This window comes from Pogoniulus pusillus, chromosome 1, assembly GCF_015220805.1.
Source record: "Pogoniulus pusillus isolate bPogPus1 chromosome 1, bPogPus1.pri, whole genome shotgun sequence".
In the NCBI taxonomy this organism is placed as follows: Eukaryota; Metazoa; Chordata; class Aves; order Piciformes; family Lybiidae; genus Pogoniulus; species Pogoniulus pusillus.
In genome coordinates, this window is record NC_087264.1 from 21,572,418 (window position 1) to 21,592,889 (window position 20,472).

The 20,472-nt window shown below is 44.6% G+C and overlaps 1 protein-coding gene across 5 annotated transcripts in view; it reads left to right on the forward strand.

Moving 5' to 3' along the window:
• The window catches only part of DCAF5 (DDB1 and CUL4 associated factor 5), a 98,431-nt gene that overhangs the window by 10,506 nt on the left and 67,453 nt on the right, over positions 1–20,472 (forward strand). For 4 of the 5 annotated variants that reach the window (XM_064143562.1, XM_064143590.1, XM_064143581.1 and 1 more), the window contains exons 2-5: positions 3,608–3,751; positions 9,986–10,022; positions 13,328–13,467; positions 17,704–17,833. In XM_064143562.1, the coding sequence (XP_063999632.1) occupies positions 3,608–3,751; positions 9,986–10,022; positions 13,328–13,467; positions 17,704–17,833 (451 nt within the window). Of the gene's footprint in view, positions 1–3,607; positions 3,752–9,985; positions 10,023–13,296; positions 13,468–17,703; positions 17,834–20,472 lie in introns of those variants that run through there. The other variant, XM_064143598.1, reaches the window with a different exon arrangement.

Genomic DNA, 20,472 nt, shown 5'->3' on the forward strand with positions numbered 1-20,472 from the left:
CAATCCAAACCACTTTATGATTCTGTAAATTTGAGTTAGAAGGAAATTTCCAACCCAGTTAACATAATTTATTGTACTTTTCTGTTTCAGTGTGATGAGAGGAATAAAACTGAGGCATGAAACAGGGATGTAGGAAGTTCTCGAAGACAATACATGCATGGAAAAGAGAAAGAATTGTGTGTGGGGAGCACTTTAATCGCCTAAACTGTGGAATGTGCTGCTACAAAAGCAAACACAGTTCTCGGACTGCTTGTAGTGTTGGATGCTCAATAGTGAGGGTCTCTGTACCAAAGTCTCTTGAGATCTAGGTGTCTGTGAAGAGGGAAACATTGGGGTTCACTAGGAAGAATAGTTTCAAAGCTGGAGAGAGAGGAAAGGTGGAGTAGCCTGTAAAAAAAGAAGGTAGTGGCAACTCCTAACACTGTCAAAGACTTTTCTGCACATGTTGCAATTTATCCTGCTCCTGCTGTACTTTGTGTGCTGGAAACTACAGTAATGTTTGTTATCTTTGGATATTTTCAGTACTTCTGTTAGTATCTGAACTAGGTGGGTAGTGAATATGAACAAGTTGGATGTTGAAGTGAGACATGATGGCTGTGCTATCAGATGGGAGGAGGATATGTAGACTTACTGCAGTGATTTTGCAAATCACTTCACTATGGTAACAGTTAACAACAGTATGTCGGTAGTTTTGCCCTGAAATGTCTTTTACAAACGTCTTGAAAGACAGTAAATGTAGTCTGGTAGAACTAATGTTGGCATTCAGCACCCTTAAATGTTGCTTAAATTGTTATCACTACCTGGGAAACCTGAATACCTGACTGATGGCAGCTTTGGACAGTAACCACTTGAAGTGTGACAATCACTTCGTGATTTTAGTGTGACTTTTTGTGTGTTTCAGCTGTTATGTATTTATGTGTCTACTTATTGTTAGTTCATCTGAAATGGCTAGGGCACAATGTCTCTGGTTTCTAGCCCAAATGGAATTTAAGCTCCCATTGGTTTAGTTAACCATTGCTCTGAGGTTTTTCTGGACCCATCGCCTTTGACTCTTAGTCTTAGTAGTTATCAAATGCACCTCAAAACTTTTCATGGGTTATTCTTGTTAGTTCTGTAAAGTACAAAACCAGGAGGAGGAACATAGAGTTTCATAGAGTGTGGGTAAGCATAACATGCAGCTGTACTTAAAGGCATGAGACACTGCTAACTTAAAGGATGGTTGACATAACTCACTTCCAAGGGAGAACTTCCTAATAGCATTGGATAATGTGAGAAGTTTTAAGAAATCTGGTTAGCTGTAGTCATGAATTCTGTAAATGCATTTACTTCTTCCTGAAGTAGACTGCAGAGCAATTCATTTCAGTTTGCTTTTATCTCTTTTTTATGCCTTTTCCCTCTCTGGATAGTAGCTTGGAAGGTGTGAAGTTTATGCTTTTTATTATGTGAAGAGACAGTAATATATTCTAACTGAAATGGGGATGCATCTAGTGGCACTTTTGACCTGTGATGTCATTCCCTTTTTAATTCATTACTAAAGACAAATACCAATAATATCTTGAGTCTGACTTCAAGAAGCTTTATTTAGATTTTTACAGGCATCCAAAATTGATATTGGGAGTGCTATCCAGTACAACAGTATCTTGATTTTTTTTTTTTTCTCTTCCTAATAAGCAAGTTCAATGCAATTGAAGCATGAAGAGAGTAAAATATTTGGTTTATGCCTGTTTACAAGACAGAGTAGGAGGTACTTGTATGTTTGTGCACAGAGCTCTGTACAGAGGAATGGACCTTGGCAGCAAGTGGAAGTAGTACAGCAATCTGTAAAGCTGTCTATGACTCCCTGAAGGGAGGCTGTAGCCAGGTGGAGTTGGTCTCTTCTGCCAGGCAAGCAGCAACAGAAGAAGGGGACACAGTCTCAAGTTGTGTCAGAGGAGGTCTAGGCTGGATGTTAGGAGGAAGTTGTTGTCAGAGAGTGATTGGCATTGGAATGGGCTGCCCAGGGAGGTGGTGGAGTCGCTGTGCCTGGAGGTGTTGAAGCCAAGCCTGGCTGGGGCACTTAGTGCCATGGTCTGGTTGATTGGCTAGGGCTGGGTGCTAGGTTGGACTGGATGATCTTTGAGGTCCCTTCCAAACTGGTTGATTCTGTGATTCTATGAAGTGAGCTACCTAAGTGCTTGATCATGTTGGCTTGTGGAATTAACTTCCTGGCTTGGCAAGGATGGCTCTGAGTGGTGCAGAACTGGTGCGTGCAAGTTTTCCAAGGAACTTCTGTTTGGTTAGTGCTTCTTATCTGTCAGAAAATCAGCAGAATTGCATTTGTAACTGCTTATTTCCTTAAGAGAAAAAAGAATGATAGATTGTGTTAATAGTGCCATCTTCTTCCAGAGAGAGTGATTGTCATTGGAATGGGCTGCCCAGGGAGGTGGTGGAGTTGCCGTCTTGGAGCTGCTCAAGACAAGACTGGATAGGGCACTTAGTGCCATGGTCTGGTTGCTTGGCTAGGTTGGCCTGGATGAGCTTGGAGATCTCTTCCACTCTGGTTGATTCTATGATTCTAAAGAAAGTACAGCTTCTTTGTCATGGTTATTTCCTTTGCCAGGAGCTCACCTCAAAAAAAAAATCTGTCTTAACCTTTACAGCATATGTCTTAACCTTTACAGATCTAGAAGCATAATGTAACTGTGCATGCAGAAGACTTGTAAATGTTTTGGTATAATCTCTTTATGGCCACATGTCAGTTCTGTAGCCTGGAGAAGAGGAGGCTCCAAGGTGACCTCACTGTGGCCTTTCGGTATCTGAAGGGGGCCTATAAAAAAGCTAGGGAGAGACTTTTTAGGCTCTTAGGGAGTGACAGGACTGGGGGAATGAAGCAAAGCTGGAGGTGGGGAGAGTCAGCCTGGAGGTGAGGAGGAATTTGTTCATCATGAGGGTGTGAGAGGCTGGAATGGGCTGCCCAGGGAGGTGGTTGAGGCCCCATGGCTGGAGGTGTTTAAGGGCAGGCTGGCTGAGGCTGTGGGCAGCCTGCTCTAGGGTAGGTTGTCCCTGGGCATGGCAGGGAGGTTGGACTAGATGATCCTTGTGGTCCCTTCCAACCCTGACTGATTCTATGATTTATGCTAGAGAGGCTTTGCAAAGACTGCTAGAGGAGATAGTTGTCAGTGGAGGGGATGGGGAAAGCTCTCCTGATGGGAACTTTAGTGATGGTGGCAGCAAGGAATTGGTGTGGAAGCATTTTACCAACATGCATATGTTAGTTTGGCATGTAATTCATCTACAGCTTGTCACAGATTTTTACATACCAGTAGAATTCTGAGTCTCTAGGTTGCTATATGTTGTCACTGTGTGTTGGCAGAATGGCAGCTGTTTAATCCAAGCTTCTCATGATGATTCCCCTGTTTGCATTAATATTACCTGGATACCTGACTGCATGGCATTTTAATGTAAATGCCTGTCTATAGATCTAAACTCTTGTGAGGTATCAGTTTTTTTATGCTAATGAGAGTTTCAGCAAAGCTTTTTATGTATAACTGGGGAGTTAAAATAACTTGTCTGCCATCAATTTGCACATGCCTCAGGCAATAATGAACATTTATTTTCTTCATTCTAGGAGGGGATGACCGTCGGGTCTTACTTTGGCATATGGAAGAAGCCATCCACTCAAGAGTCAAACCAGTTCAGCTGAAGGGAGAGCATCACTCTAACATATTCTGCCTAGCTTTCAACAGTGGCAATACCAAAGTGTTCTCTGGAGGTAAGGAAGAAAAAGCACCCTGATTTCACAAGAGTTTGTGTGGTGAATACGTTGGAGTAGTAGCCATGAGCAAACTCTTGCCACACAGGAAAGGTTTTTTCCACAGTCCTTTTAGGTATATGAAAGGTGTCCTTAATCAGCAGCTGAATGTTCTTTGGGAGCAGAGCATGCTCCCTTCTCCAAACCCTGGTGTAAATGCATCTTGTCACAAGCTATGATGAGAATCCTGGGTCTAGTCTGCCTCTGTTTGCGCTGTTCACTCTGATATGGGTCAAGAAGTGGTTGGAGGGCCAGGCCCGGAGAGTGGTGGTGCATGGTGCCACATCCAGTTGGCAGCTGTCACTAGTGGTGTCCCCCAGGGCCCGGTGCGGGGCCCGATTCTGTTCAATATCTTTATTGATGGTCTGGACCAGGGGATTGAGTCCAGAATCAGTAGGTTTGCAGATGACACCAAGCTAGGGGCAGGGGCAGAGCTGCTGGAGGGTAGGAGAGCCCTGCAGAGGGACCTTGACAGGCTGGATGGGTGGGCAGAGGCCAATGGGATGAGACTGAACAAGGCCAAGTGCAGAGTTCTACACTTTGACCACATCAACCCCAAGCAGCACTACAGTCTGGGGACAGAGTGTCTGGAGAGCAGCCAGGCAGAGAGGGACCTGGGGGTACTGGTAGAGAGGAGCTGAAGAGGAGGCAGCAGTGTGCCCAGGTGGCTAAGAGAGCCAATGGCATCCTGGCCTGGATCAGGAACAGTGTGGCCAGCAGGACAAGGGAGGTTCTTCTGTCCCTATGCTCAGCACTGCTCAGGCTACACCTTGAGTGCTGTGTCCAGTTCTGGGCTTCTCAATCCAAGAGAGATGTTGAGGTACTGGAAGGTGTCCAGAGAAGGATGATGAAGCTGGAGAGGGGCCTGGAGCAGAGCCCTGTGAGGAGAGGCTGAGGGAGCTGGGGGTGTGCAGCCTGCAGAAGAGGAGGCTCAGGGCAGACCTCATTGCTGTCTACAGCTCCTTGAAGGGAGGCTGCAGCCAGGTGGGGTTGGTCTCTTCTGCCAGACAACCAGCAACAGAACGAGGGGACACAGTCTCAAGTTGTGTCAGAGGAGGTCTAGGCTGGATGTTAGGAGGAAGTTGTTGTCGGAGAGAGTGATTGGCATTGGAATGGGCTGCCCAGGGAGGTGGTGGAGTCACTGTCCCTGGAGGTGTTGAAGCCAATCCTGGCTGGGGCACTTAGTATCATGGTCTGGTTGCTTGTCTAGGGCTGGGTGCTAGGTTGGCCTGGATGAGCTTGGAGGTCTCTTCCAACCTGCTTGATACTCTGATTCTAAATCTATGATTCTACAGACTGTGGAACATGGCCTTTGTTATTCTGACCTATTAGCTGTACCGAGAGCAGCCCCTGTCTGGCACTCAAGCCTGATGCTTGTGAATCTCTGCTTCCTAGCTTTTAGTACACCTTTCCATGGCTAATGAAGGGCTAATGCCATCTATTGGTGGCTAAATTTTTCACAAACCTCATTTCAGTCCCCACTAGATGAGTGCCTTTAAACTGCTGGCATATTGGGTTCTAATTTGCTTTGATATTCTTCATCTCTTTTAATATAAATCCCCTTTTTAACAAAGAGCTTAATTCGGTCTTAAAACTAATACAAGAAAAGTAGGCACATACTTATTCTCAGGTAGTAATTCCTAGAATTTAGGTTCATTTTGCCACTTGATTCTTAAAGTGTGGAAGTAGAAAGGATGATTCATTTGAGAAGAAAAAAGCACATGGCTGTCAGAATGCAGGCAGTGTAATTTTCTGCTGCACTTAATTTCCTTTATCTGACAAGATAATAGACTGGACATGAATTTCTTTCATCAGTATAGTATGTCTATTAATATAACAGCTAGACTTATTTTAGGATATTATTAGACTACTTGGTCTCAGTCCTTCACTGCCTTTTTGAACCAACATTTGTGAACTGCAAATGAATGCTATAAATTGGTTCTTAGTGAATGTTAGTGGTGGAACCTTCCCATCCGCCAATGCTGTGTTGAAACTAGAATGTCTCTTAGGAAAAGAAGGCACAACAAAACCTAAGATAGTGTAACATTTTAAGGACAAAGTGCTTTAGATCATAATCTGGCTTGGTGCTTTCTCCACCTGTATTGTCAAATAGTGATGCCTATCTGCTGATTCTGTCTTACAACAAATGTGATTCCAATGAAATTTTGGGCTGGAATCTGCTTTCCTTCAGTTTGAATTCAGACAAGTGGAACCCTAAAGTGAATATTCAGGGAATGAAATACACCTGATCTTGCTGGACCAGCTGTAATAGTATTTTTTCACTTGTAGCTCAACCCTCTGTCCGTTGAGCCCTGCCACTTTCAGAGGCCATTGCATTTAACACCTGCAGTGAAAGATTCACATCATTGATGATGATGGGTTTTTGCTAAGATGCCAGGTTAGATAAGCTGTGACAGCTGATGTACACACAAACTGGCCACTCTCATCTCCTTTTTTTCCTTCTCCAATTTGCATAAACAGTGTGCCTCTGCCAGAAATTATTTCCATTGGAGGAGTCAGGAGCTCTTTCAGCTGCTCCACCAAGATTCACAGAGCTTATCTGCAAGGGCTGTGAGTCTGACTCTTGGATCCCTTGAAAAGAGTCGTTTTGCTGCATGGCCTACATGTACCATCTGTTTTGTTTCTGGTAAAATGGGGCTAACTATATTCACTCATCAGTGTTCTGGAACATTCTTAAAAGGCCTAAAAGAATTGTGAGTCATAAAATCTATTGCTTGTCATATCTCATCCCCAGTAATGAAGTTGGTATTGTATTCAAGTCACAGAAGTTCAACTGTGTCCAATTCTGGGCTCCTTAATTCAGGAGAGATGTTGAGGTACTGGAACGTGTCCAGAGAATGGAGATGAAGCTGGTGAGAGATCTGGAGCACAGCCCTGTGAGGAGAGGCTGAGGGAGCTGGGGGTGTGCAGCCTGCAGAAGAGGAGGCTCAGGGCAGACATCATTGCTGTCTACAGCTACCTGAAGGGAGGCTGTAGCCAGGTGGGGTTGGTCTCTTCTGCCAGACAACCAGCAACAGAACAAGGGGACACAGTCTCAAGTTCTGTTAGGGGAGGTGTAGGCTGGATGTTAGGAGGAAGTTGTTGTCAGAGAGAGTGATTGGCATTGGAATGGGCTGCCCAGGGAGGTGGTGGTGTGCTGTCCCTGGAGGTGTTGAAGCAAAGCCTGGCTGGGGCACTTAGTGCCATGGTCTGGTTGCTTGGCTAGGACTGGGTGCTAGGTTGGACTGGCTGAGCTTGGAGGTCTCTTCCAACCTGCTTGATTCAATGAAATAGTTAAAAATCCCTAAAAATCAGAGTATAGAAACTAGTGCACAGAACTCAGTTCATTCTGTAAGTAAAGCTGCTAATGACTAATGGTTTAGGATTTGATGACCTTTCCCTAAAGCAGCTCTTGATAGCAGAGAAGAAAAGATTTTCCACTTCTATATAAACTGGACTGAATCCAAGCAGTTTCAAAGCTCTTTGCTTTGAAGCAGTGCATGTGTAGCATGCACCACATGTAGCCATGACAAAGCTGAAAGGCAGGAACTGAGTGGTAGTATTTTGCATGTGATCTCTGGAGAGAAGAAAACTGCCTGATGTTATCAACCAAGTTCCTGCTCCTGAAGAATACTGTTGCCTTTCTTTGTCCACATACATTGGGAGTAAAGCAGCACTTAAAACAAGAGATCCCCTTTTAGTAAACTCTGTGGAGTATTTGCAAGGTTTTGGTGGTTTACTTTTTTTTTTTCCCTTCCTTTAATGTTGGAACTGAATTTGTGTCTTTTGTGGCCTGATATGACAGACACAGGGTTCAGGTCAGTGTAACTGTGCTTCTGTGTGTGTGCTCTGCAGTATTTCATCCTCTCAGGTGTAATTGAAGGGAATGGTAGATGCTTCTTGTCTTTCCGGTCATTGCAGTTTTCAGTACAAGAGAGATTATAAATGGGAGAGTTGCTTATACAATTACAGCCGAGTTATTCTCGATGAGGAATGAACTCTGCTAAGGTAATACACTGTAAGTGGAAACCTTCCTGGGTTGAGCAGCAGTGACATTTCCTTAGAGATGAGATCTTACTGGAAGCAAACAAGCAGTTTGTAGTTAGATTTTTGTAACTATCTTCTCTTCCTACACATAAAACAGAAAGAAGTAGTGATTATTGAATCATAGAATCAAACAGATTGGAAGAGACTTCCAAGCTCATCCAGTCCAGCCTAGCACCCAGCCCTAGCCAGTCAACCAGACCATGGCACTAAGTGCCCCAGCCAGGCTTGGCTTCAACACCTCCAGGGACAGCGACTCCACCACCTCCCTGGGCAGCCCATTCCAATGCCAATCACTTTCTCTGCCAACAACTTCCTCCTAACATCCAGCCTAGACCTCCCCCAGCAAAACTTGACACTGTGTCCCCTTGTTCTGTTGCTGGTTGCCTGGTGGAGGTGACCAACCCCACCTGGCTACAGCCTCCCTTCAGGGAGTTGTAGAGAGCAATGAGGTCTGCCCTGAGCCTCCTCTTCTGCAGGCTGCACACCCCCAGCTCCCTCAGCCTCTCCTCACAAGGCTCTGCTCCAGCCCCCTCACCAGCTTTGTTGCCCTTCTCTGAACACCTTCCAGTACCTCAGCATCTCTCTGTAATGGAGGAGCCCAGAACTGGACACAGCACTCAAGGTGTGGCCTGACCAGTGCTGAGTACAAGGGAAGAATAACCTCCCTTGTCTTACTGGCCACACGGTTCCTGATAAATTATTCCACACACCTACTCCTTTCTTTCATATTTTGGAGTTTGTGATGGAGGGGAAGATTGATCCTATGATGACCAGAGGCCTGAAGCCAGACAGCTCGAAGGATTACTGTGTTAATTCTGAATGGAGAGTGAGGAGCAGGAGAAATATTGATGCTGGAGAAACTGGTTTGTTTTTCACTAGTAAAATACACAGGCATCTTGGTAGTTTTGATAGATACAAAACCTTACCTGTTATGTATAATGGGCAACTTCCACTGCAATTAATGGTCAAAGGACAGTTACCCTAAGTGACTTGTTTGTTGTGTCGTGGAAAAGATGAGCAACTGCAGTACTCTAAGGCCACCATGGTTTAACTAGCAGCCTGTACAAAAGGGCGAGTGGATGTAGAGAAATCTTAGGCCATATTAGTCAAAGAGAAACTGTATTTTGAGACAGAACACAAAATGAAGTGTCTGTGGGATAAATGAAGAAGTCAGCTGAACACTCAAGAATCACAACATGACGTTTTGCTTCCTCTGAATCTCTGGCTTTGATGTGGGAGAAGTATCACACCTTAATACCATAACTGCAAAAACATAGCATGAAAGCACAAATTTGTGGTATTTCTCGTATGTTGCCTTTTTTCCCCCTTCTGAATTAAAATAAATGTGTCTCCTTTAAATATTTCTAAAGAGGAAGAGCCAGATGAAGTATTTAGTGCAAAGAGTAAAAACAAATACCGTGCTGATGTAGCGTGAAAAACCCTACGTGAGCCAGTCGAATTGCTTTGGGGCTGTGACCCTTTCAGTCTGCATGCATGTGGTTAGCTTCTATTGTATTCAGGGGCTGTGATCAGAGAGAAGTGACGTGGTTGTCTGGTTACTTGTTTTGTTTTTCATTAACACAAAAGAAATTACACTAGCTGTCACGTTCCTGCCTTCTCACTGGTTGCAAAACTCTGAACGCTGACAGTGTGAACTAGTGGCATTTGAGCTGGGAGCCCAGTGCATTTTGCTGATAACATCACATCTCTTTTCACCTTCTCTTATCTATTTACGGAGCATTCGCTGAACAGGAAGCAAGGTGAAATCGTGTGAGAGTGAAAGGTATTCTGCTGCTTCACATGATATTCTTGGTTTTACCACAAATGTCCCAAACCTTAAGCTCAAACTGAACAAAGAATGATCACTAACACAGTTAAGTAGAATTATTTGTTCAGCAGTAGCAGGTGGAATGGATTGGTGCATTTGATCATGACTTGGGAATGTCACGTGGAGTCTTTCACATAACTGAGCAGGGGAGCTGAGCACTTGGCAACTGAACTGGACTTCTGTCTGCTTCAGTTCTGTTTTTGAAATAGGAGTGGGGGTTTTATTCTTTGTTTCAGCTTTTGGGGATTTTTAGTTCTTTTAACTACAGTGCTTTTTAACTACTGGAACATGGTCTTAAGTGTTTATATCTCTCTTTACAGGTAATGATGAACAAGTCATACTCCATGATGTTGAAAGGTAAATACACAGTTTGTTTCCTTTGCTTCAAAATCTCCTTTAATTTCAACTCACTGCAGGCAATTTTTCTTCTAAATTAGAATAATAGAATCAGTCAGGCTTGGAAGGGAGCACAAGGATCGTCTACTTCCAACCCCCCTGCCATGGGCAGGGACACCCTACCCTAGAGCAGGCTGCCCACAGCCTCAGCCAGCCTGCCCTTAAACACCTCCAGGTATGAGGCTTCAACCACCTCCCTGGGCAACCCATTCCAGGCTCTCACCGCTCTCATGCTCAACAACTTCCTCCTCACATCCAGGCTGAGTCTCCCCACCTCCAGCTTTGCTCTGTTCCCTCAGTCCTGTCACTCCCTCACAGCCTATGAAGTCCCCCCCAGCTGTTCTGGAGGCCCCCTTCAGATCCTGGAAAGCCACAAGAAGATCACCTGGGAGCCTCCTCTTCTGCAGCCTGCACAGCCCCAACTCTTTCAGTCTGTGCTCACAGCAGAGCTGCTGCAGCCCTCTCAGCATCCTCCTGGCCTTGCTCTGGACACACTCCAGCATCTCCACATCCCTCTTGTAAGAGGAGCTCCAGAACTGGATACAGTATGCAAATTCATGGTTTGGGTGGTGAAGAGCACAGTTTTTTATAACCCTGAAACATGTCTTTTACTGATTTAAATGTGTATCTGAAATGAAGTATTTCTCATCATCCAATGCATACATATAATTGTTTTTTAAAGCACTTGGGTTCTTGACCTTGGGAAAGACAAAATAGTTACTAAACACACATGGTGTCCCGCAGGCAGCATAGAAGGTTCTGAGTGGATTCAGAGCCAGATTATTCTGACACATAAAGAAGTACTATGCCACATACAGCCTTTTTTTGTTTGCTTTTCCAAGCACCCACCTGACATGTATTTCAGTTAGCTGGTGCCTGGCCCATTTAATTACCTGTTAAAACTTTGAGAGCTGCTGCTTGCTTCTCCATGCTAATCCAAACCATATTTATGTTCCTACTTACTTTTTACCAAAAGCAGTTGGGAACTGGGCATTGTTGTACTTCTGATGGTTTGGGTATTACCTGCCCCCCCCCCCCCCCCCTTAAGAAAGTCACCCAGTATAGACTCAGCCACTGGAAATTAAAGAATGAAGCTTTATATTTACAGCTTGGCACTATATCCAAGCAGGTATTTACAATCTATACAGCTATAGAGAGAAATAGACGAGGTAAAAGTAACACAGAAACACAACAGCCCTGGCAGAAACCAGAGTCCCCAGGAGGTGCTGCCAACCACCCTTGCACCTCCTTTCCACCCCTCTACCTTATCCCAGACTTTGCCTTGCATTTAAGGTGAGCTTGGAGAATCGGCCAGGGGAGTTAGGAAGCAGAGGGATTAGTTACACAGACGGCAGGATAGACAGAGAGAAATGCATGCAGCCAGAGGCCAAGAGCAGCTCCCTTATCTGTGTTTGTGTTCTTGTTTTTATCCATCTCAGCAAGCCTATGAGTGCAGCAGACCTCACCATTGCTTCCTTTTTACAGCCTAGCATCTAATTCTTCTCACCAGAATATCCCAGCTAGTTTCAAAGTAGCACAGCACTACTTGGAGATTAGGCTGTTAGTCAAAATGTAATTAATACAGTGATGGTAATTAATATGTTAGATTGGAGTTCTCTAGATGTGGCTTTGGAACTTACTGCTTTTGAAGTAGAAAAACAATGAAGTTAAAAATTTTGGTCTGCACTAATAACTTCTGCATATTTAAGTAGTGGCCTTAAACAGAGAAGGCTCACGGCAGACCTCATTGCTGTCTACAACTATCTGAAGGGAGGCTGTAGTCAGGTGGGGTTGGTCTCTTCTCCCAGGCAAGCAGCAACAGAACAAGGGGACACAGTCTCAAACTGTGCCAGGAGAGGTCTGGGCTGGATATTAGGAGGAAGTTGTTGTCAGAGAGAGTGATTGGCATTGGAATGGGCTGCCCAGGGAGGTGGTGCACTCACCATCCCTGGAGATGTTGAAGCCAATCCTGGCTGGGGCACTCAGTGCCATGGTCTGGTTGATTGGCTAGGGCTGGGTGCTAGGTTGGGCTGGCTGAGCTTGGAGGTCTCTTCCATTCTGGTTGATTCTATGATTTAAATAACATGAACTTGAGAAAATACAAGTTACAAAGGAAAATGAGGAAGAGAGGATATGTAAAAACAGAAAAATATGTACCTCAAATCACTTTGAGTTCCTGATTAACATAATTTGGGCATATTTCTTGTTAGGTTTATCCAAAGCCTTTTGTATTGAATTGATCACTCTACATCTGCCTTCCATCATACATTTTATCTACTTCTCATATAGGCTTTACATGAGAGATGGACAGAAGTAACTTATTCCTCTTATGCTTTCTCAGGAATGTTAGGTTATTTGGTGTTTGTTTCTTTCATTTGGTTTGGGTTGAAGGAGCAGCATGGGGAAGAGTCTTGAGTGTGTAGCTTATGCACAGTGTTTTTTTGTTGGGTTTGAGAATTGTTCGCTATTGGAAGGATTTCTCTTTGGTTAGATGTTTGAGGTTTTTGGTTGATTTGCTTAGGGTTGGTGTGTTTTGGTTTTGTTGGAGTTTGGGTTTGTTGTTTGTTTTTAATGAAATGTGGAAAGTTAAAGATTTTAGATTCTGGTTGTTTATTGTGTTCTGACTTTTTAAGCTTCTACAAGATCTTTGTCCTTGGCTGTTTTCTACATAAAACATTTTTTCCTACTGTGCCTTGCTTAGATGTTTGAACAAGTCCTTTTGGTATGTATTTTTAATGTGCTTTTGCTATCAGTTGGTTTTTTTTTTTTAAGGTATGCCAAGTCCTGCTGTAATACATGCAGAATTCATTACTCTAAGGCTATTTGTGTCATAGAATCAACCAGGTTGGAAGAGACCTCCAAGCTCATCCAGTCCAACCTAGCACCCAGCCCTATCCAGTCAACTAGACTATGGCACTGAGTGCCTCTTCTGGGCTTTGCTTGAACACTTCCAGGGACAGCAACTCCACAGTCTCTGCTTGGCTTTCTGGGCTGCAAGGGCACACTGTATCTAAGTATCTTAACACTATCTAAAGTTCTAATGTGCAAGTTTTGGTCTGAGGGGTTTGTTTAGCTCATAGCATGACATCTGAGGTCACTCTGCATGGGCTTTATGTTCGTTTATTACTCTAATTCAACACAAGGGCCTTCTGAAGTTACATGTATCTTGTCATTAAGCACTGCTAGGTACATAAAGCTATAAATACTTTGCCTTTTAACTCAACAGTAGAAGAAGGAAGAGCTATAATATTGTGTGTCTTTTCCAGCACTGAGACCTTGGATGTGTTTGCCCATGAAGATGCTGTGTATGGCCTTTCAGTGAGCCCAGTGAACGACAACATCTTTGCCAGTTCATCAGACGATGGCCGAGTTCTTATTTGGGACATCCGAGAGTCTTCCCATGGAGGTGAGATCTCTAGAAGGAAAAGGTCATTGGTTTAGGAAGAATTTGGGCAAGGCAAAGAAGGGAAAATTATGCTTATCTGGCACAGTTTAGACAGGAATTATAGGCAAAGAGTGAAAGTGATGCATAACTCTTGTGGCTGAAGATAGGCAGACTCCTTTAATGCTTTCTCCTGAACTCTGTCATGAACTTTAACCAGGCCTGTCTCCTTTACCATACAGTTTGAGGGCATAAACTGATTTGCTGATAGAGGTGGGACAGTTGGTTTGGCTTTGATCCAGCCAGCTTGAATTTGAGGTTTTTTACCCTGGAAATGGGTTGTGTGCAGCTTAGTCTGCTTTGACTCCCAGCTCCTGCACAGCTCTGCCAATTTCAGCCATGTTTCGTGGATGGATAATGGTCTGAAGAAGAATGACGTCCATAGAAGCTTCACAGAAGTAGGGGTGAGGAAGAGCAAAGGGACTTTGCATGGCCAAAGGGTCCCAGTTTCAACTTAATCAGGGCTGGAACTCCTTTCTTATGAGGAGAGACTGAGGGAGTTGGGGCTGTTCAGTCTGGAGAGGTAAAGGCTCCCAGGGGACCTTATTGTGGCCCCCTGAAGGGGGCTACAAGAAAGCTGGGGAGGGACTTTTTATGCTGTCAGGTAGTGATAGGACTGGGGGAAATGAAGCAAAGCTAGAAGTGGGTAGATTCAGACTGAATGCTAGGAAGAAATTCTTCAGTGTGAGGGCGGTGAGAGCCTGGAACAGGTTGCCCAGGGAGATAGTGAAAGCCTGGAGGTGTTTAAGACCAGGCTGGGTGAGACTCTGGCCAGCCTGATCTAATGTGAGGTGTCCCTGACCATGGCAGGGGCAGGTTGGAACTGGATGATCATTGTGGTCCCTTCCAATCCTGATTGATTTTTATCTCCTGAAGTTTTGTCACCATTAAGACAGTTACCTGTTGCTGACAGTGAATATCAGCAGTCAGTTGGACTGGGTGCTTAAATTCACAGTACAATGTGTTTTGTTCTGATTAAACCTTGCTATTGATTCTACTATAGACGAGGCTTGAATGAGAAGGCTGCACCACTGAAAATGGAGGGAAGAAGTGTTGTCTGTGGTACATTTTGGGGTTGTTGTGGAGTAGTGTATTTGGATCTCTGAATTTTAAGTAAAGAGGGTTTGTGTGCTTATCTAGGAGTTCTGAGTCAGCATTTACATGAGAGCCTTGCCAGTGTTTACTACAATGTAGTGCTGGTCACTGGGGTAAGCTCCTTGTCTGTACTGGTATTTTCATGGGACTAGGCACCATGCCTGGTAGTGTGAGTATACTTAGTTACCCTGAATGGCCAGCTAATTAAAATAGGAGACTGTTTGCTAGACTCCAAAATAGTGCATTAAAATAAGCTGGAAAAGGAGTTTCATAGAATAGTAGAATCAACCAGGTTGGAAGAGACCTCCAAGCTCATCCAGCCCAACCTAGCACCCAGCCCTAGCCAATCACCCTGACCATGGCACTGAGTGCCCTATTGAGTCTTTTTTTGAGCACCTCCAGGGATGGGGACTCCACCACCTTCCTGGGCAGCCCATTCCAATGCCAGTCACTCTCTCTGGCAGGAACTTGCTCCTGACATCCAGCCTAGACCTCCCCCAGCACAACTTGAGACTGTGTCCCCTTGTTCTGTTGCTGCTTGCCTGGCAGCAGAGCCCATTCCCAGCTGTCTACAGCCTCCCATCAGGGAGTTGTAGAGAGCAATGAAGTCTGCCCTGATCCTTCTCTTCTGCAGGCTGCACACCCCCAGCTCCCTCAGCCTCTCTTCACAGGGCTGTGCTCCAGGCCCCTCCCCAGCCTTGCTGCCCTTCTCTGGACACCTTTCAGTACCTCAGCATCTCTCTTGACTTGAGGAGCCCAGAACTGGACACAGCACTTTATCTTTCTTGTTGTCTTCTACCACTGAGTGATTTATGCAGTCATTTCTATAAATCCACTTTTATTTTTTGTTAGAAGTGGTGTTGAGCTTCTTCCTTGAAGAGCATTTTCATAGGGCAGCGTGTAAGACATACAACTCTGCATGAGCATACAGAACAATAAAGTAAATCCCCCTACTTTGCACTGAAGTGACTTAGTGCCTGTTTAGTTTGCCTCCTGTAATTGCCCTTTGACAGGTTGAAAAGCAGCTGTTGATATATCCGAGAACAAAACTGTGGTGCCAGGCTGTTTTAATAAAAGTGTGAAGGAAAACACCAATAATTAGTGACCAATTATAAGTGTATTGTAAAAAACAGCTTTTTTTTATATCTGGCAATCTGATGTTGTTTGTCTCTCCACTCAGGTAATTTAGGCCATTGATTCTCAGTGGAGGCTGCTGTTTTACTAACACGGCCTTTTATGTCCCAGCAGGAATCTGATTTGGTGATGCAAATGTAGAATGTCAGTTTTGGTGTTTAAACCCTTTTTGGAGCTGCCAGCAGATCAGTAGCAATCTCTGAAGCCTTTGGTCAAGCTGGTAAAACTTGACTGCTGTAGAAGTTTGCTACTGATCTTCCTATTACTTCTGCCTCCTATGACAATTAGTAGCTGTGGTTAGAGGCCTTTGTTTTGATTGCTAGTAAAGGAATGCCAAAAAAGAAAATCTCTGTGTCCAAAAGCTTGTCATAGGACATAAGGGGAGGATACAGATGGGGCAGTGAAGTAAACATGAACTCTAACTCAGTTGCTTGATGGGTAAGTAGTTTCAGTAGATACTGAGAGTTTAGCAGGGTTGTCTGATTAACTGTTTGTATGTTTTCATGAGGAAAGAACAGGAAGTGCTTCTTGGGCTTAAGATGCCTGCACACAGTGCCTCAAATAAAGGGCAGTAACAAAGTCTCCCAAGCATGTGAGCAGCACAGTGGTTGCATCAAAGGAAAGGGTGAATGGCATAATCCCTGGCTCTGAGTAGGCATTGACTCTGCTTTCTAACTTGAGTGAAAGAGTAGCAGCATGCCACAAAAGATAGACACAACAAAGAGAATTAGGCTGTGCCTAAAGCCATACAGCCAGCAGAAGGATACAGAGAAGGATGGCAGTCAAGGTTTTCCCCCACTTTCGTGAAGGCAGCATTTTGGTGGAATGAGTAGGGCAGGGTTGCAGGCCAAGCACAGTCTTGTTGCACTAATTGGTATGAGAGGGAGAGGCTCCGGATGAACACGTTTTTTACCGTGTATGAACAGCAAAAGTCAACTGTTAATATTTCTTCTACAGGAGGAACACCCTTCTTGTTGTTTACTTGAACAGCTTTTAGTACTTCATGTAAGAGGTGGCAGGCCTCTATTCCCAAGGGCTGGCAGCTTTGAGCTGCAGTCTGTACAAGTGTATTTAATTCTTTTCTGACATTATTCACCCATATAAACAGTTGCTGCTACACTTAGAGTTTGGATGATCATCAGTGGCTGTGGAAGCTTCCAGACATATATTGCTAGGAAGCTTTTAGAATTGTAGAATCAAACAGGTTGGAAGAGATCTTCAAACTCATCCAGTGCAACCTACCACCCAGCCCTATCCAGTCAACTGGACCATGCCTGCTAGTATGAGTATAGTTAGTTACCCTGGATGGCCAGCTACTGAAAATAGATTATTTGCTAGACTTTAAAATACTGCATTAAAAGAAGCTGGAAAAGGAGCTTCATAGAATCAACCAGGTTGGAAAAGAACTCCAAGCTCAACCAGTCCAACCTAGCATCCAGCCCAACCAATCAACCAGACCATGGCACTAAGTGCTCCAGCCAGCCTTTGCTTCAACACCTCCAGGCATGGAGACTCCACCATCTCCCTGGGCAGCCCATTGCAATGCCAATCACTCTCTCTGACAACAACTTCCTCCTAACATCCAGCCTAGACCTCTCCTGGCACAACTTGAGACCTCCCATGTGTAAACTTCATTAGATGACCATTGCAGACCTTAAGAAGATTAAAATACTTGATCTTTGAGTGGCTAGTTTTACACTCTGCTAACCTTCCATAAGCAAAATGGTGTTTTGAAATCAAGTAGGTGTCCTCTTCCATATTTAGACAAAGCTAATACATACGTGGGTGGCTTTTAAAACCTCAGGTTTTATACTGCTTTGCATGTGTCAGCTTGAGAAATGGTTTGAACATGTCTCTGTATCTCCAGATCTTGCACTGCTGTTTCCGTACTAAGCTGCCAAATGCACTGCATCAAGCAGTTGCATGCATTGTGTGTTCTGAAGTCTGAAATACCTTTTCTTTTTCCAACAGAGCCCTTCTGCTTGGCACATTACCCATCAGCCTTTCACAGTGTGATGTTTAATCCAGTAGAACCCAGATTACTGGCTACTGCCAACTCTAAGGAAGGTGTGGGACTCTGGGATATTCGTAAACCTCAAAGGTATGATCTGGCTCTGATTGTCTTAATGCTCTGCTATTTCTTTCTCTTGAGAGGTGATGGCATTTCACTTTATTTTGTTTTTTTTTTTTTCAAGTCAGAAAGGTTGTGGTCAAGACAGCTGTTTACTTGATGCCTAAGAGTTTTATATGACTTCCTAGATAATATAGACACCTGAATAATCATTTTGGCTGTGCAGTGTGCTTCCAGATTTGCATAGCATTTTAAACTAACAAAAAGAAGAAACCAAATTCTTCAGCATGAAATACATTTAGACTGGGTTCTAAAGTTGATACCTGGCATGCATGAGAGAGTAAAATTCTGTTGAAGACTTTTTCAGGCTTTCAAACTTGGGATTTATATTTTTTCCCCTGATTTATTGTGATTAAAGTAATTTTAGCACCTCAAGTAAATGTTTCCGCCATTATAACTTTTATGTTTATGTAACATACACTCTCTACTCATTGGTGAGTTCCTTGGCATATGTAGATGCAGCACTCTCTCCTCGTGGTACCATATCCATTTGGCAGCTGTCACTAGTGGTGTTCCTCAAGGATCACTGCTGGGCCCAATCCTGTTCAATATCTTTATTGATGATCTGGACCAAGGGATTGGGTCCAGCATCAGTAGATTTGTAGATGACACCAAGCTAGGAGCTGGTGTGGAGCTGCTGGAGGGTAGGAGAGCCCTGCAGAGGGACCTTGCCAGGCTGGATGGGTGGGCAGAGGCCAATGGGATGAGATTGAACAAGGCCAAGTGCAGGGTTCTACACTTTGGCCGCAACAACCCCAAGCAGCACTACAGGCTGGGGACAGAGTGTCTGGATGGCAGAGCCCAGAGAGGTGTGATCAATGGGGTTAAATCCAGTTGGTGACTAGTCACAAGTGGAGTCCCTCAGGGCTCAGTTTTGGGGCCATTCTTGTTTCATCTCTTCATCAATGACCTGGCTGAGGGGATTGAATGCACCTTCATCAGGTTTGCAGATGGCACCAAATGGAGCAGATGTGTCAACCTGTTGGAGGGTAGGAAGGCCCTGCAGAGGGATTTGGACACAGTCTCAAGTTGTGGCAAGGGAGGTCTAGGCTGGATTTTAGGAGGAAGTTGTTGTCAGAGAGAGTGATTGGCATTGGAATGGGCTGCCCAGGGAGGTGGTGGAGTCACCGTCCCTGGAGGTGTTGAAGCAAGCCTGGCTGGGGCACTTAGTGCCATGGTCTGGTTGATTGTCTAGGGTTGGGTGCTAGGTTGGCCTGGCTGAGCTTGGAGTTCTTTTCCAACCTGGTTGATTCTATGATAGACTGCTGTAGCTTGCATCCTGTGCAGGTGCAAAGTTTAGATAAAGTCTTGAACTTGGGTAGCAAATTGAAATGGAATCAGCCCATGGTGATGGAAAGGTTGTACAAGCCTAACACGAGTAGAGGGAGGAAGTGTCTAAAGAGGAGCAATGAAGTTGGTGCAGAGTCTAGAACATAAGTTTTACAAGGAATGGCTGAGGAAATTGGATTTCTTAGCCTGAAGAAGAGGAAGCTCAGGGGACACCTTTTTGCTCTCTCCTACTGCCTGAAAGGAGATTGTCCTGAGCAAAAAATTGACAGGACAAGAGGAAATGGTTTCAGGTTGCACCAGGGAAGGTTTAGGTTGGATATTAGGGGGATATTCCTTCACCAGGAGGGTTGTAAAGTATTGGAACAAGCTGCCAGGGAAGAGATGGAGTCATCACGCATGGAGGTATTTAAAAGGCTTGCAGGTATGGCAGTTAGAGTTTGATGGCGGGGTTGGCTGTGCTGGGCTAGTGATTGTACTAGGTGACCTTAGGTCTTTTCCAACCTAAAAAATTCTGTGATTCTATTCTAAGTGTTACTAACAAGACATGCATTGCCCCTGATCATGCAGTAGCAGGTTGAATGAGGAATTCTCTTACAGATGTTAACAGCTGCTTTCTAATTGCAGAAATTGTGCATTTAAAAACGCACTTCTATTTAGCAATTCTCATGAAGAATTTCAGCTCCAGTAGGTTTTCAGCTTTTATTTAAAAGTGTTGACAAGCTGCTGCTTGGAATGGTAGCAGCTGCCAGGTCCTGGAAACTTTTATCTTCAGTTCAGATGCTATCAGCCACCTTCTGTCTTAACCACGGCACGGAATTCTTGCTGTGAACTTGTAGGGGACCCAGTGTGTGTGTGTGTGTATGTGTGTATGGCAACGAAGCTGGTGAGGGGCCTGGAACACAAATCCTATGAGGAGAGGTTGAGAGAACTGGGCCTGTTTAGCCTGGAGAAGAGGAGGCTCAGGGGTGATCTTATTACTGTCTACAACTACCTGAAGGGACATTGTAGCCAGGTGGGGGTTGGCCTCTTCTCCCAGGTAACCAGCAATAGAACAAGGGGACACAGTCTCAAGTTGTGCCAGGGTAGGTATAGGCTGGATGTTAGGAAGAAGTTTTTCACAGAGAGAGTGATTTCCCATTGGAATGGGCTGCCCAGGGAGGTGGTGGAGGCACCGTCCCTGGGGGTCTTCAAGAAAAGACTGGATGAGGCACTCAGTGCCATGGTCTAGTTGACTGGCTAGGGCTGGGTGATAGGTTGGACTGGATGATCTTTGAGGTCTCTTCCAACCTGGTTGATTCTATGATTCTATGATTCTATGA